General features: G+C 36.8%; 2 protein-coding genes across 2 annotated transcripts; one reads left to right on the top strand and one right to left on the bottom strand.

Annotated features, from left to right (window-relative positions):
• Positions 1 to 1,298: 1,298 nt before the first annotated feature.
• On the bottom strand, positions 1,299 to 5,926 carry psmd5 (proteasome 26S subunit, non-ATPase 5). Its single transcript, XM_041970849.1, has 10 exons — positions 5,702 to 5,926; positions 5,065 to 5,209; positions 4,842 to 4,955; positions 4,621 to 4,749; positions 4,246 to 4,355; positions 3,965 to 4,107; positions 3,581 to 3,772; positions 3,085 to 3,194; positions 2,840 to 2,980; positions 1,299 to 2,654 (listed from the first exon to the last, which is right to left on the bottom strand). The coding sequence occupies exons 1-10, from the start codon at positions 5,872 to 5,874 to the stop codon at positions 2,397 to 2,399; spliced, it is 1,515 nt and encodes a 504-aa protein (XP_041826783.1). The 5' UTR covers positions 5,875 to 5,926; the 3' UTR covers positions 1,299 to 2,396.
• A 1,768-nt stretch (positions 5,927 to 7,694) lies between these two features.
• LOC121630624 (beta-1,3-galactosyltransferase 9) lies at positions 7,695 to 8,833 on the top strand. The gene has a single exon (XM_041971030.1). It carries the CDS (start codon positions 7,695 to 7,697, stop codon positions 8,772 to 8,774), a length of 1,080 nt encoding a protein of 359 aa, XP_041826964.1. The 3' UTR covers positions 8,775 to 8,833.
• The last annotated feature ends 7,756 nt before the right edge of the window (positions 8,834 to 16,589 follow it).

The following is a 16,589-nucleotide window of genomic DNA, read 5'->3' as shown; positions in this document are numbered from 1 at the left end:
GTGATATGATTCACAGTGGAGAAGGTGACATGAGTCGAAGAGTTTCAAGCGTGTGCTTGATGTTCGAGACTGAAAAGCTTTTTTGCTGATGTGTGAATGAAAAGGTAAGTCTGTGAGATTCCACCTCAAGAAATGTGAAAAATTAAAATTTTACCAACATTTTTTAAGTTGTATGATGATTATGTAAAATATGTAGAGTGAAGGGCTAAAAAGGTTAAAAAGGCTTCATTTAAAAACTTTACGCTGTGGAAAAATGCTCACAAATAAAGCTGTTTATTACAGATTCAGCCACATCTGCAAATATGCTTACAATCACTGTGATGTGACAGTAAGAAAGATAAGAGGTTTCTCTACCACGGCTTCAGCTTGCATGTGGAGGAGTGAACATAAACTTTCCGGCTATATTCACTCAGAAGTCGGACCTTTCCGCTGTGATGTCGTGATCTCCATCTGGTGTCTGCAGCCACTGTGCTGCCTGAACTCCAGCCCTCAACTCATGCATAAACTAGAGGCTAAATTTGGAAACCATAAGGAAATCTAAATTGGCCAGATGTCACTTGTCTCCATGCCTTCTGCAGTGTTTTCTTGTTTCTTTGCACAAAGTAGGTGTTTTATTTGAAACCATACTAGCTTTAAATTTGCAGTAATAGGGATATTTCTTTCAGCTCTCTGATTAGGGCTAAAAGGATAAAAAGAAACCATTATTTGCATTGTCTTATATGATTTTATTATCTTGAAGAAACTTGCAAGCAGTATAATCATTAAAATGACATGGTAAGAATAATATATTTAAAATCAACACTTAGGAGCAATAATAAATAAATTTACACCTTTCCATCATTACTCCTCTTTCCTCTGTGTTGGATGGCTGTTCATTCCTCCTAAGCTTGGGTCTTCTACCAGAGGCCTGGGAGCTTCAGGGTCCTGTGCAGCATCTTAAATGTTCAAAGGATTGTGGTTTTCTGGACAGGCATGCCTGCTCCAAGTGCTTCATGACCACAGGCACTACTGTTGCCTTCACCTTTCAGGCTTTCTCTAGCACTTTAAGCCATTATTTCTTTTTTCTTGTGTTCCTTTTTCCTGATATTGCTATCATTCTGAATGGCTACATCAGTCAAGACTTTCTGTTTGGCTGACTATTATAATTTTGTCAGAACTTAGCTAGAGGTCCTATAGGGTACTTTCACTCTCTCTCTATATATATCTGCATATACTTATATTGCTTTAAAAACATTCAACAAGATCATTTAGATTTTCCAAATGTGTGTGTAAAACAGGAACGATTAAAAAACAACAGCTGTGAAATTGTATTTTATTTTTTATTTAGAAAACAATAAATCAAAAATCTCCCACAATAAAAGCTGATCTGATAAACGTTAAATCTTGAGAGCAATGTTTCAATAATCAAGTTGTTTTTTGTTTGCTCTGTGTGAATTACCAGTTTCATTTTCTGTAAAATGTATTTGTTTAACTCAATGGATGATAAACGGTTGAAAATGTTTGATATTTTGTAAGGTTGTGCTGTCATTGCTTAAGTAATTGGTAAACTAAACACAGTAACATACCATGTGTACTCTGCTGAACTGCTGTCATACAATGTGGATTCAGTTATGCAATTAAGCCATCACATCTGAATTCTTATCAGTGGATTTTCAGACAAAACTATTTTGAAAGCTCACATGTTTACACCATGTTTCAGAGATGTTAAGTATTTCTTATTAAAGGATACACCAACACTGCTTTTTAATAAAGTTAGAAAATTAAGATAAAAGGGGGAGAAAAACCTCAAACTGCAGATAGAAAACTTACTGCAAGACAAACTACTCATATTTTATTCCAGTTATTTCAACCTTCCTTTATGATGTTACTCAAATATTTTTCTAAAAATTTTATTTCAGATTTGATGTGATGACAAATGTCTTAAGAAGGTCCAACATGAATGTTTCTCAATTTCTGCAATAGTCATGGTCCCCAAGCTGAACCCTGTTGTTAAAAATACTCTGTAAATATCAAATATTTTTCCATGTACTTCTTTAAGGACACACATTAGGGGCTTACTTTACTAATGTATTTACGTGGCAAATAATGATAAATTTTTTTAATGAAGTAAAGAGAAGGAACGACAAAGATCAGGTGGTTAATGTTAACTTAAAGTAACTGAATGCTTAAACACAAACTCTTTGGGATCTGTACTATATTTGTAAATTTTTGTTTAAAGAAGTTTTTTCAGCTGAGCAACACCAAGATTTGATTAGTAAGAATTATCCACATTTTTAATCACAGACTGATATAGGAGAGAATAAAACTGGTATGTTAACCATAACACAGAACTCAGGAAATTATCCATTACCTAAGCAATGACAAGGCCTCATAATGTGCACATGACTTTATTTCAATCAGTCTGCTCCTTCTGTGCTGACTGCAGCCACTGCTGAAACATAGTAAGGTCCTTCTTTCAGATAACTCTTCAGGCGTATATAATGTTGACTGCCCAGGATCTCTGCTGCTGTAGATGAACCCACAAGTGACCCCACCAGTTCAAACTTGGCATCTTTGGCATCTTTTGTTTGACCGGTTGAACGATCCAAAACAAACTCCATAAATCCGGGAGTGTTTATCATTAATTTCTGGCCCCACGGCTGAGTGGCAATGGCCTGGAAAACAAACACATGCACACAAAATCAAACAATCATCAGTAGAGAGTGGTCACGACATATGCTTATGTAAAATCTTAGAGGAATGATTTAATAAGTCAAATTAAAAGGAATAATTCAGTATCAGATGCAGTTCTTCATTTCACAGGTTATAAAAGTTTGTTACAGAGAGATAATATATTTACAGTGAATATCTGTAAAGCCCCACAATGCAGCTCTGGAAAAGGCTGAGTGCTGATGTTGCAAATCATGTCCATTGGCTGGTTAGACAGAAGGTGGAACCAGGACTCTGTCAGGGCCAAAAGGTCCTCTGTTTGATGTTCTGGCTAAAGAGGGAAAAAATGGAAACACATAAACTGATTAAAGTTTTGTGTGTGGAACAAAACTAAATTTCGGCTTGTGGATATATTTCACAAGTCAACATAAATACCTGTAAGGTGAGAAGTTGTGATATGGCCTCCAAGCTGCGAACTCGAAGCTCAGTAGCTCCAGAACTGGCAAGCTGGCTCATTCTTGAGAAAACTGCCTTGAATTTTTCCCCTGAACACAGATTTTTATGAGACCTATAGCACCTTTGACTTAATACAGAAAAACTATTCTTCCACCTGAGCTTGACTAACACAAGATAAACAATGGGATGCATGCATTTCAGCATTCTTTTTCTAAATATCTTAGAAGATTAACTCATAGTAAAACAAGTCTTTTTTTTATCACTTTGTAAATACAGTCACTGGTTTATATGACAGATCATAACCTCTAGTTTTGTTCATATCTGCAAGAAAAATAAAGAAACTGGGAGTAAAAATTGATTAAACCTACAAATTGTTCAAAATCTCTTGATTCAGCTGCATTAGAACATTCAATTCATATTGTTGATTTTTGGAGGAGGCCCAGGAGATCAAGTCCTACAAAGATACCAGACCTACCTGTTTTCTGCAGAACCTGCTTCCCCTCCACTGTAGATCCAAGTAATCCCAAAGTGTCCAGGGCCACTCCCATCATCACAGGGTCTGGATCAAGAGCCATTTCGAACACCTTGTTCTGGAAGGCTGGGTAGGATTCGCAAACTTGTTGTGGGCTGTCCATAATGGCCAGGTTCCCAAAGAACTTGACCAAACCTAAAGCAGTAATATTCACATTGTAAGGGACTAAACACAAAGTTAGTGCTTGTTTATCCTTTAAAGCTAAGAAAATTTCACATACTGACGCCCTCTTCTTGTTATGATGAGATTGATAACGGTTGGAAGTCAGTATTCAGTCATGCAAATAGACTGGTGTTCAACTTCAGAGCAGTTTTCAGAAATACTCACCAGGAAGGTAGAGGGAGGAGAAGGGGTCTGTATCTGCTCCTCTGATCATATTTGAGATCTTATCCATTATACCTTGCTGAGCCAAATACTGCCGGCCATGTTGACTGTGAGCCAGAGTGGTTACCATCTCTATGGCTGTAGCCCTGATGGAAAAAGGCATAAACTTATCGTTATGAAGAGAGATAAAAATGAGACTGTGAAAGCATGAGAATGTGTCAGATGTTGAATAAACCTAATTTAAATGCAGTTATAATGACATATGTTTGTCCTCAAGTCATTACCTGATCAAGACATCATCACCTGTCAGTTCACTGAGCAGCTGAGAAATGAGGCCACTGCTGGCACAGTAACCAAGAGAAATGGGTGAAGCCGATGAGATTTCAATCACCAGCTGCAAGCAGAAAGAACAAGCAGAACTTCTTTAAATCATTATCACAAAAATTTGCATTTATCTCATGTGTCACAGAGTGAAAAAAAAGCTACCAGAAAGTATGAATTTCAAAGGAGTTACCTTCAGTTAACAATGCACCTTCCATGGAAACACATAGACTAAAATAATTATTTTATCTATCAAAATTAATGTAATTAGAAATCGCTCCAAACAAGGATATTTCTCCTGTATTTTAAGCCACAAAAGCAAAGCCATTTGACCATACCTCATATATTCTGTATCTGATTATGTCACTTCTGGCCATCACATCCTTCATGACTTTCAGCAGATCACTGTGGAATAATTTGTCTAAACCAGGTTTGGAGTGACTCAGTTTAGACAAGGACTGAATCGCCTGAGGGGAGTTATTTTAAAAAAAAATGTTACAACAGGAACTGTTGTTTTACTAAAGTATCATTAATGTCATTTCAGTGCCTCAGTTATTACCTGTTTTGCCACAGCCATCTTCTCCTCCCCAATACTGAGGATCACAGCTTGAAGGATGCCATGGTTGCTGAGGATTTCAGTGACAGCATCTGGATGCTCCACCACTCTGCCAATCTGATACAATAAAAACAGGAATAATCGATCCTGTTGATATTATAAATACTATGTTATGAACAAAACATTTTATTTAGTTTTCTGCTCTTTGTGTGTACACACACCCTACCTGTGTCAAAGCCAGTGTCTTAACCATTTCATTAGGATGGGTCAAACCCCCCTGCAGCTCTGCTCTGTAGTTCTGGACCAGGTGCACGGGGCTGAGGGCCATTAGGATGCGTTCAAGGATGTCCACACATAGCTCAACCTGCTCCCTGTGAACACACGTCCCATTGGAAACTAGCAACCATTTAAGTATTTGCTTTATATCTGCGATTAAAAGTTATTCAGTTTACTAGATATTTTCTAAGTTAATCTGATGTTATTGATCTGCATTGGTCAAGTTAAATGGTACGAACCTGTCAAAGACCTAGTTGGACAATATGAGGTCAGTTAATAAATAATCTCGACAGCATGGAATACGCATTCAGGCATTTATATATTTTGCTTAAACAAAGAAGCAAAATAAAAAACCACAATACTTTTAGAAAACAAAACAATAAAATATTGTTAGCATTGTAGCCAATTAGCTTGCTAACAACTAGCCTAACTTAAATACAGCCTCTTTAGCTTGACAATGTTTGCAAGAGTTTTGCTACCCTATCGTTCAAGTAGCTAACTGTTGGGGACAAAACTGACAGGCACTGACTCAGCAGAAAACAGGCAGCACTTATCATTGCAAACAAGATGCACTGAGCCGAACCAACCTTTCATTTGAGCTGAGCAAAGAGAAAATCACATCGAAACGCTGACCGCTCACTGAGTCTCTCAAAGCACTGACTGGTATCGAAAACAGAGCTGTTTTTAAACTCTGTAACTCTTCTATTGGGTCTTCAACGCCGGAGATTTCCTCCAGTAAACACTGAATGGAGGAAGCCATGACTCAATGTTTGGAAACTACCGACAAATATATCCGCCTATTACCAACGTGACTTTTGCCTCTTCTTCTCTATAGTTTACAATGTAATCTTCCAACGTTATTGCACATTATTGCCACCTGGTGTCCCATGTGGGAAGCTCTATTCGATATATTTTATTTAAATGCCCTAAATAACCATATTATTGCTTCACTCCTATTTTAAGTCTTTCTTTTTTTCTTACCTTACTATTTGTTCACATAGTATGACTGGCACTTTTAGACAAGTTGCTGCTATATGTTATTAAAAGTGAACAATGTGGATACACCTATCAATTTCCCTTCTTTTTTCACTTACAAACAGTTTTACATTGAAATACATCTGAGGTCATAAAAGCCAAAAACCATAAAGCAAGAATTAATTAACCTCAAATATTGATTTTTTTTTTTCCCCGATTTAACTTGATGGCAGCTTCAAGCAAAAACCTTAACCAGCTTTCGGAGGTAGTGGGCTGCAATTGTTTGAGCAAACAATTACTAACAATTTGTTGGATTTACTTTTGATGCTTACATAAATCCAATTGTGCCATCTTATCTTATCTTATCTTATCTTGTCTTGTTTTATTCTGCGAAGCCACAAAACTGTGATGTTGAATATTGTGTGACTTCAGAGTCAATTCTCTTTTAAGGTTTTGCAACTTTATCATAAACCACTTTATTCCTATTAGTGCCTGCAAATGTTTATCCTCGTATCTAACTTACATATCTTCTCCATCTTCTACATCTTTTTGACCTTCATTGTTTCTATTGACATATGAACCTCTTGCTAGCTTAGTAAATGGACAGTCATAAATAATTGCCATATAATTGATTTGCCTGTAGGATTACAGTAATTTGACCTCTTATAAATTGCTTAATTTGCAGTTTAATTTTGATCTTAGCTTGATAGTGAACATAAGAAGAGCTCCTGCTGAAATCAAACCAACACTTTTGACTAAAGAATGAAGCAAACTGCTAAAATAACAACAAATACTGTTATTATGGCCCGAAGTCCCATTTTTTCAGCATCAGATAAACATGCTGAATTTGTGTCGAGTGTAGCTTTTCTCCTGTTTGCCAGTAGGTATGTTTACAACTCACATCTGTGATTCACATAGCACACTCTTCCGCGACTTGGCCAGGTTCCCCTGTGTCTTTGCAAAGCCGCAGACCAGAGCTCAGATAATAAATTTTTATACATTTGGCTTTTGACCAATCCATATAACAATTTTACTAACTTACAATCCTGGCTGCTCCTAAAGTTTAATCTCGATCTTGATTGTTGGCTGGCCACCCTGCTGTGAACAATCCCAGTCCTACCAAATGTCTCTCCCCACTCTTTCCTTCTGTGTGTAAATATGTGAAACATGTAACTTCTCTAATTGGATAGTCGATGTCATAACCAGAAGACTGATACTATATGTTTTGATTTAAAATTTTTATCACAACCAACCTATTTGTTTTTCTTCTTCTATTGTTCTTGTCCTGCTATATGTCATTAATATTGAATGAATGATGGAGAATACACTCCTCTTAATGAGGACCTGACTTGGTGATTAGGTGCAGAGTTACATGCTACTAAGGTTTCGTGAAAGTGGAAACCCTGTCTGTCATCTGTTATTGTTGTGGAGCAGACCACACCAGCAGGTCTGCTCATCACCTGCGACTATTTACCAGATAAAAAAGAAGGCGACTGAAACAGCTGTCATGCAGGTACAGAGCTGGTCCCTTGTGGCTTATAATTTTAAATTTGAATGTGATCAGCTGCTTTTATGGTATTTCATTCTCTTCTCTTCTTTTTTTTAATGCTTCAGTGCTCTCTGTGCAAGCTGCGCTCTCATCAGTGGTGTTTCATCCTCTTCAATGTGCTGCTCTTCCATGCCTTGCTGTTTGGAGCAGATTTTGTCGAGGAATACCTCCTGCAGCCCACGCCTGGGGTTTACACTGATGTCATGGTTGTAGGTGTGAGGGAAAAGGCACGGAAACTAGATCTAAGCAACGCCAGGAAGAATATCTCCCAGGCCTACGCTATCCCCAACCCTGATGCCTGCAGAAACTCTGACCTCTTCCTCCTTGCTCTGGTCTTCAGCTCTCCAGCTAACTTTACTCAAAGAGATGCAATCAGGAGAACATGGGCAAACCAAACATTAATCCAAGGCTTTCCAGTGAAGATACTCTTCTTTTTAGGATCAACTCAAACTTCTGTTCCTCAGGATGCCATCATGAGAGAGTCTGATCTTTATGGAGACATGATCCAGGGTCACGCTGCAGAAGAGTCGACCCTCCATGGCCCAACTGAGAGGACAGAGCTGGCTCTGCGCTGGGTGATCACCTTCTGTCCTCTTGCACGCTTTGTTCTGCTGACAAAAGAGAATGTGTTTGTCAACCTCCCTGCCATTGGAAGCTATCTGCTGGGGCTACACAGGCACCCTGAAGACCTGTACCTAGGTAGGGTGATCCAGAGAGACTCCCCCAACAGGGACCCCAGCAGTCCTGGCTACCTGCCGCCAGCTCTTTACCCCAACAAGTACCTTCCTGATTACTGTGATGGAACTGCTTTTATTCTGTCTCAGGATGTGGTCCGAAAAATATATGTAGCATCTACAGCAGTTCTGGCTCCTGTGCCAGTTGATGTTTTTGTGGGTCTTTGTGCTCAGAGGGCTGGTGTTGCACCAACTCACAGTTCCTGGTTCTCGGGAGAGAAACATATCCACTACAACGCCTGCTGCTACCACCATCTGTTTTGCTCAGCAGGAATTGGGAGCCGTGAGTTAGAGAGAGTGTGGACAGACTTGGGACAGAAAGGTGGAAGATGCTCATATTTTAAAACCTATTACAGCCTGGTGATGTGCAAGATATACACATACTTAGATAAACTTACATAAACCATCCTTCCACGACTCACAGAAACAAACTTTATTGCATAGTTAATAGTTGAGAGTCAGTAGTTGACCCTGTGAGCTTTATTTTATCCCTTTCTTAGTCTCAACAATCAATCATTTCTTAATTTAGCTGGATGGAATTTGCAAAGATAATTCACAACTTAATTGTTGCTGATGTGTTTTTTACATCAAATTCTAGAAATGTCTAATTTTGCACCCACTTTTGTAGCTGCCCCAATGAAATCTACAGCAATCAAATACAATATATCTATGTATCTTGTATGATTCTCTTCCAAAGATAGAGAAAATAAGACACCCGGACACTTTCAAGTGAGCAAGCAGCTCAGGTTGATGGGATGATTGTCATTGGTTCTTATCAACTTACCCACGAGACCAGTCGCTCTAAATGATCACAGTCTAAATGTAATTTGTCTTTTTATTGCCGATGTGAGCATCTTGAGGCTAACTTTGCTACAAAAGGGTGTTTTGTAGTGACAAAATATTTCTCTGTCTGTAACAACATGAAGCTTCCATGTTTCCATGTGAACAAATATTCATCATAACAAACATTTTGGCCATAAATTCTTCTTTAAAAAAGCGTTTATGTGTTGTGGGTTATTTTTATCAATGATGCGGGTGATCATGTTTTACTGGACTATATTACATTAAACAATTTTCCAATCTCTGTGTCTCTTGTGTACATCCCTCACTTAGACCTTAAGGCTTATGAACATGAACAACATGATCAAATTAAGATCAGATAGATGATTAAATGACTTCACATATACAGTATCTGGCTGTGTGACATTAGGATTCTGCATCTTGGTATTGTTCATTCTCACAATTCTCTGGGACAGTTGAACATTTTTTGGATATGTTAGTGTGCTTTGCCTGCTTTAATCATTGAAAATATGTGGGTGAAGCATGCTGTGAAGATTATGTTTCGCCCTTTCTGGTTCTGCAAAATAACAAGTGTATGAGTCATGGAGCATTAAAGAAGCACAGTCTGTACACACAGTCCTGAGAGGTGGTCTAATCAGGCACCAATAATTAACAATAATAACCAGTGGTGAGTGTTTATTTTGTTGAAGACAGGACAACAAAAATACTTCAGTAAAGGACAAATTCTGATATCTAAAACCCTGGTTAAAACTTGATTTAAAGTATCTAACTAAAATTTGATATAACTATTATAACAAATTTAAAGAAGACATGGTTTTATTTTGTTCGTGAACTATGTGAGATGGCCTCTTTATTTCATGGAGAGTTTAATTCATGTTTAGCTGTCTATTATATTATAGCTTTAAAGACAGTTTATCTCAAATATAACTGGTGTATTTTCAGGAAATGTTATTTTTCACATCAGTTCCTAGGCGAGACAGAAAATGAGCACAAGCATGTTAAAGTCAAATCCACTTCAGAGGATGAGGATGTGTTTTGAGTGTCTTTGTGGTTGTTTTGTTATCCCTGTGAAGTGATATAATTAGTTCATTCATTCAAAAACAATTATGTAAGCCAGTGGTTAACATTTTGATATTGTTTGTTTGAGGAATAATTAAAAATGGTAAGGATGGCCTTGTAGCAAAATTTTATTTTATTTTTATTTTAAGTGATTGTCTTTTGATGCGGATCCGGATTTGTCTCCAGATTTTTTTTCAGACCTTGCCATGAAAATCCAGTCTTGGACTGCTCTTGTTTGTCTTTACAGTGGTTTTGCGACTATTTAAGGTTATTTTGAGTGTGGTTTTGTTGTGTCTTCCTCTTTGTGGTTATTCTCTCCTTAATTTCTACATTCTTTGTTTCTTTACCCACTTTTCACATCTCTTTGTTCTGTTAAAAATAAATAAATAAAGGAAACATTTACTTTTAATTCAGTTTACAGACTGGGATGATTCTGGGGAATAATCTATAGTTTATAAAGTAGCTGAACAAACGCTGGTAAAGGCTATTGCATATTTTAGTAATTAAGAAACCTTTTTGCTGAAAATGATGTCCTGGTTACAGGCAGGTGGATGGAAATGAAATGAGAGAGGGGAAGAACTTTTGATAATACTTTTATGATTTGTGTCTAAATTTGAAATTCTCTCTTTCTCTCTCTTTTAAGCAAACTCATAATTTTTGGAGACTTTTTTCCCTGTGATTATTTTATTTGTTAATTTAATGTAGTTGCTAGTTTTTTAAATAATTATATTTAGTCACAGTGTGATCGACTTATTGACTTTCCAAACATTATTTTTTGTGTTAATTCTTTCAGTCATTTCAAACAGTCATCCAGAATAATACTAACCCCATATAATACTAACTAGAAGCATTCGTTTTGTGTTAAGGAGGACATCTAGCGGCCAGTATGGGGCACAGCAGCACACTTTCAAGCAGCGTATATAATTTTTCTGTACTTCAACAGAAAATTCACACAGAAAAGCTTTGCACTGTTAATGAATACTTATTTTCTCAGTGAGAAATATTTATATTGTCATTATCAGTGAGTTTTTTATAACTTAAATATATGAACCAACTGTAAATGCTGCTCAAGCTTCTCCTTAAATTCCACATAGGAAAGTTTGGCCTCTATCCCAGCACAATGAGCTGACCAAACAAAATGTGTGTGTTCTACAACCTTCCTCTTTCCTGTATTCCTGCCAATAGTTCACACTGAAACACTCGACTCCACCTTGGCAAGGTTCCATTGTGTCTGCAGAGCTTTCCCTGGATGTCTGGCTCTCTGCATCAGGCAAAATTATTCTGAGAATAATATCACTGGATGTCTATAGTCATCCTGGCTGATGATTAGTTACAGCAATAATTTGATGGAGATACTATCAACGTGAACCCAGATTTCTCTGCAGGACTATTCAGAACTAATTAGCATCAACATGTTCCATCCAGAGTCTAAACACCATTAAACCCACAATGATTAATGGCCCTTAGTCTGACTATTACTTAACAACCTACCCCATGATGCTTGAGTTGTATATTGTCATGTAATATTTGTTAAAATCTTACTTGTTTAATTTTTAACAAGTTTTTGGTTGTTTGTTAATGGTAAGGAAACAACTGAAGATGATAACAGTTGTTGTTATGATAATTACTGTGTTACTGAGAGAAGGCTGAGATCATTATCACAACAGAAAAATGTAAGAATAATCCAGCACATGATCTAAACAGCCATGACAGAAACAAATATTTCTGCCTCTGCAGACAGGAGAAATTTAGCTTTTAAGCCAAAATAAACTTTACTTTGCAACACCTTATTGCTTGGAAAGACATTCCACACAACGTAAATGTTTGGACACAGACTTATTTTATCTATTTTAACTATTTACTAATCACAGATCAACCATTCTTCACCGATGTCAACTCAGGACAGAAGCATGAGAGAAGCCAAACCAGGCCAACTTTATTTCTTAAGCACATTAAAAACAGTAGGTACTGATCAAAGTACTGAGCAGTAATAATATAAATAACATTTAAAAGAATTAAAATAAATTTAAGAACATAATGAAACAATGTAAAATAAGATCAAAAGTTAAATAATAAAAAACAAGACAAATAAAGAAGTATCTGACCCCCAGATTTTCCTCTGGTCTAATCTGGTACATATGGAGGAGTCATCACTCAATATAAGCAAAATAGGTTGATCAGGAATTAGTATCTCCAGATTGTCAAGAATTAGCAATGATGTACCCAAAAGCATAGTAATGCAGGGATACCGCCTGCTTAGACTCAATCAAATGCAGCAATGCCAATTAGACGGTGTTTCACAGATCAAATGCACAGTGACCCAAAACATACTGTGAGAGCAACCATGGAGTTTTTGGAGGCAACAAGTAGAAATGTTTTACCATGCCTGAGTCCATCACCTGATCTGTAACTGACTGAGCTTCATTTTACTGGCAGAGTTAAAGACGGAGTACAAAACTCAGAAAAAAGAATTGGCAAAGACGGAGTGAGGAAACCTGCCTTTGATGATGTATATAATCACTACCTACACAGGATCCTCATGTTTATGTTAACATTTGGGACTGGCAGTATATTTTAATTACAATACCTAAAAGCACAGAAAACCAGAAGCTCAAACATTTTTTTTTTTTTTTTTTTTTTTTGCTATTGATCTATTTTAAAAGTTGAATCATGTGTGCAGTTATTCTTCTTTCGAGCTCCTCAACATAAACTGCTGGCTTACAGTTCTGCTGAGGTTTGGTAGGATTTTCCAAGAGAAAGTGGAAACAGGGTCAGCGGAGTGGGAAAATCCATCATCCCCCTCAAACCACACGTAGACCAAAGTGAATGCATATACACACATCCACACATTTGCAATTATAAGACGGCATGTAGAGATTGTTAATGTGAGGTTGAGGGGTCGGTAAGCTGCATGTGGGTGGTGTGCTCTAATGAATAGCTCTCCTCAAAGAGAAGCATCTCTAAAGAGAGTGGGACTCATCAAACCAGAGAAGACTGTTTTATTTAGAGTGTTTACACTGAAGAAAGAAGCCTGGTACTCTATGGCCATGGTTGCTGATTTGAGTGGGAGTTACACAACTGATGAAAGAAATAATAGTATTTTAACTTGTATGTGCTCATATGTCATTCATGGAAACATATAGTGTTCGTTTTTATTCATCAGTGTACAATCCTGAGCTGAGGCTCAGTATTCATGTGGCCCTCCAGTATACGTTCGTTGACGTAAAAGCTGACGACATCTCTGGTTTCTGCTCCTTTTTTTTTAAATAAAAAAGACTCCATAATCTGTCCCATGAGGTTTTGGAAACTTAGCCAAACCAAAAGTTTGTGCCACTGGTTACAGCTGCATTTGACTTCTTGTGTTTTATTTTTTGATTCTATAGAATGACTTTTTCTTTTTCCAAAAAAAGAACTCCATCTGGATGAAATTACATGTATTATAACATGAAAGCCCCAGTTGCATTTCTTTATCTGACATTTAGCAACTGAGCATGAACATCATTAAAACATTAAAACATACATTTTATAGAGAGAAAAATAAATGTTGGATAATGTAATGATGTAAAGACCATTTAATTTGTCTTTAGTGTCATGTTTTACTTTCAGTTGACAAGTTCACCAAACGTCTCCTCATGTTACTTCCAACATTGTGGATTTATTCTTGTGTTTCTGCCTGTGTTTGTCCTTCTATCTGTATTCATTATCTATATCTACATGTCTTCTTCTGTTCAGTGTTTTTTTCCTCCAGTTTGAAAGTTTTCTAGTCCTGTGTTACTCTTTTTCCTCTCTTTGTGTTCTTAATGTTTCTTTAAGCATTCTATATATCTGAAAATCGCTTCTTTTTCCAATACACAAAATTATAAACAAGAAAACTGAAAAAAGACTTATTCTATTGCTTTTTATTTTGTTTGCATGTCCAATTTTGTTTTTCCTTAAAAACATCTTTTTATGTTATTTAAATGTTGTGCACTTTTAGAATCTATCCATCTAATCTAACCAACTCCTCTAACACCAGCATATGATTGGCCTCATCATACTTGATGTTGGGCAATTCAAAAGGAATACATAATTGCTACTGGTACTACTGGTACCAATGGGTTGGGCTTGTCAAAGTATACTTAAGAACTGGGTAATTTATCAAAACGTTCCTTTCTCCTACTTGTCAGCAGCAGTTTTGGGTGGAGACTCAGTCTGTAATGGAGCATATCATATCATGTTATTAGAGGCTTGTACTGCATCTGTATATGGCTTGGAAACAGAATCTTCTCCTTTACTCTGTCTCAAATTTTCACTACCAAATGAAGAAGAAGTGCTAACTCTTAAATGCATCCCCATTCATCAAATTCAAGAGATTGTGTTTTACTCAATAAGCATAATAACAAGCTATTAATATTCTTATTGTAGTAATGTAGGTTTCGTGTCTGGACATCAGTATGCAAATGACATTTTTGTTAGACTAATTGGAAATTCTAAATTGATAGCCCATTACAGCACAAGCACTTCTTTGGCTCTGTATTAGTCCTGTAATGGACTGTCCAGGGTCTACATCATCCAATTTCTGCTGGAATTGGCTCCACTACTTTGGCAGCAAGTACTCCACCTGGGAGTAATAAAATATAAAGTTCACTCACAGTATAAGTTAATGCTCTTGCATTACTATAAAATAAATAAGAAACATGTACAGAACCACAAACCCGAACTTTTAAATTAATATCAAAGTCAAATCATGAAAATAAATATCAGGGAGATCTGAAAGTGCTTATTTTGGCTTCAGTAATCAAATACTGAAATATCCCTTTAAAGGCACATTTGGAACAAGTAGTTCTTGAGACTGTCTGAGAATTATGGGAATAGGAAGCTCCCTAAACGACAGCATACTTTCAAGGGGATGTTTTAAACAAACAAACATATAAATAAATAAATAAATAAATAAATAAACAGCAAGACTTCTTTAAATAGTTATGAAAACTACAAAAAAAGAGCTGATGCTACTTGGTCACACTGGACAGGACAGTGTGAGCATGTGTTGTACAGACAGGCTTGTCTTTTCATATTAGTCTTTATAAAACATGAGTGTCCAATAAAATCAACACATCTCATTACAGCGGAAGCACACAGTAAACTGATGGATTATCAACATCCCAAATCTATGACATGGCCAAAGAAAGCTTTACTTAAGTACGTACGTAGAATATTTATATCAAACCTAACACTTGTGGTCATGGTTGAGGTTTAGACGTCCAATGCTACACTGTCCAGAGATTTATACTATTTTTGTGTTTGGAGCTACAAGCATCCTACAAATCTATCCTTGATTATTTTTGGCCCCAGCCAGTTCCTGTGGATGTTGGTGCTTCAACAAGTAACAAATCATTGACAGTGTGACAGCGTGGTCACTACCTCACTTAAAAAAGCCACATGTGAGGAGTTCACATCTCAAACCTCCTCATACTGCTTGTCAGCCAGTTGTGTTTGTTGTGTATTTGATTATAGATTGGTAAGGAAGTGCAGGGGAAGCTAAAAAGAAGACAATGGAAAAACTCTGGGATCCCCTGCAGTGAATTAAAATCCCTCTTTAAATGCTGTAGTTATTGTTCTCTGAGCTAACTATATTCAATATTTCTAATTAAAGTGTTGCACAACCAGTTGATACTGCCACTCAATCAATGTGGATTAAAGATTTACCTTAAGTGTGTACAACGTTGGCTTTAGTTGCCTTGTAGTTGCAGCGTTTGTGTGGAGAGAAGTGTATCTCACATTAAAATCAGCTGAGCAACCTTCTCTATTTCCCCTGGGCCCAGATCAGTGGACCCATTGTCTTCCTTCAGAAAGTGATCTTAATCTGGTCTGAATAGGGTTTTGTTTTAGGGATGACTTTCAACCTTTCATACGCGAGACACTCGGCTGTAAGCTACTTTTTATGTGAAGTTTCACTGCAATATTTGCTTCTTCAACTAGTCAGAGTTGGGTTTTAATGGTGTCTTTTATCTGTGTATTATATCATGGCAGATCTTATTGTACTTTTTATTGCTCTCATTGCTTGAAACTTGAAATTTTTCTTGCATTTGTGATTTTCTTTTATTGAGAGTCGTGTAAGGTTCATTTTTATTTGAAGCAATGCAGTTGATGTAGCTTGAGATATAAAAATATGTCCGCTAAATTAAGACAGTTATTCCTTTATATTGTGAAAGAAAAGCAGCTACTTTGTAATGAAACCTCTGACTTGTTGCACTAAGCTATAAGACTTCTCTTGTGGTACCAAATTATTCTGTCTATTAGATCAGGTGCCAGATCGCTGGTTTTAAGGATTTTGTTGCTAACCCTCCTTTTATTCTTGTTTCTTTTTTAAGTCCAGAA

Source organism: Melanotaenia boesemani, chromosome 19, assembly GCF_017639745.1.
Source record: "Melanotaenia boesemani isolate fMelBoe1 chromosome 19, fMelBoe1.pri, whole genome shotgun sequence".
NCBI lineage: Eukaryota > Metazoa > Chordata > Actinopteri > Atheriniformes > Melanotaeniidae > Melanotaenia > Melanotaenia boesemani.
This window is presented reverse-complemented; position numbering and strand designations above follow the sequence as displayed.

Bases quoted from the DNA above. Each gene is read 5' to 3' on its own strand.
- LOC121630624 (XM_041971030.1), top strand. From the start codon at position 7,695: ATGCTTCAGTGCTCTCTGTGCAAGCTGCGCTCTCATCAGTGGTGTTTC.
- psmd5 (XM_041970849.1), bottom strand. From the start codon at position 5,874: ATGGCTTCCTCCATTCAGTGTTTACTGGAGGAAATCTCCGGCGTTGAA. The intron at 4,750-4,841 runs GTAATAACTGAG...AACTCCCCTCAG, and splicing joins AGATGGCTGTGGCAAAACAG to GCGATTCAGTCCTTGTCTAA. The intron at 4,356-4,620 runs GTATGGTCAAAT...TTCTGCTTGCAG, and splicing joins TCAGATACAGAATATATGAG to CTGGTGATTGAAATCTCATC.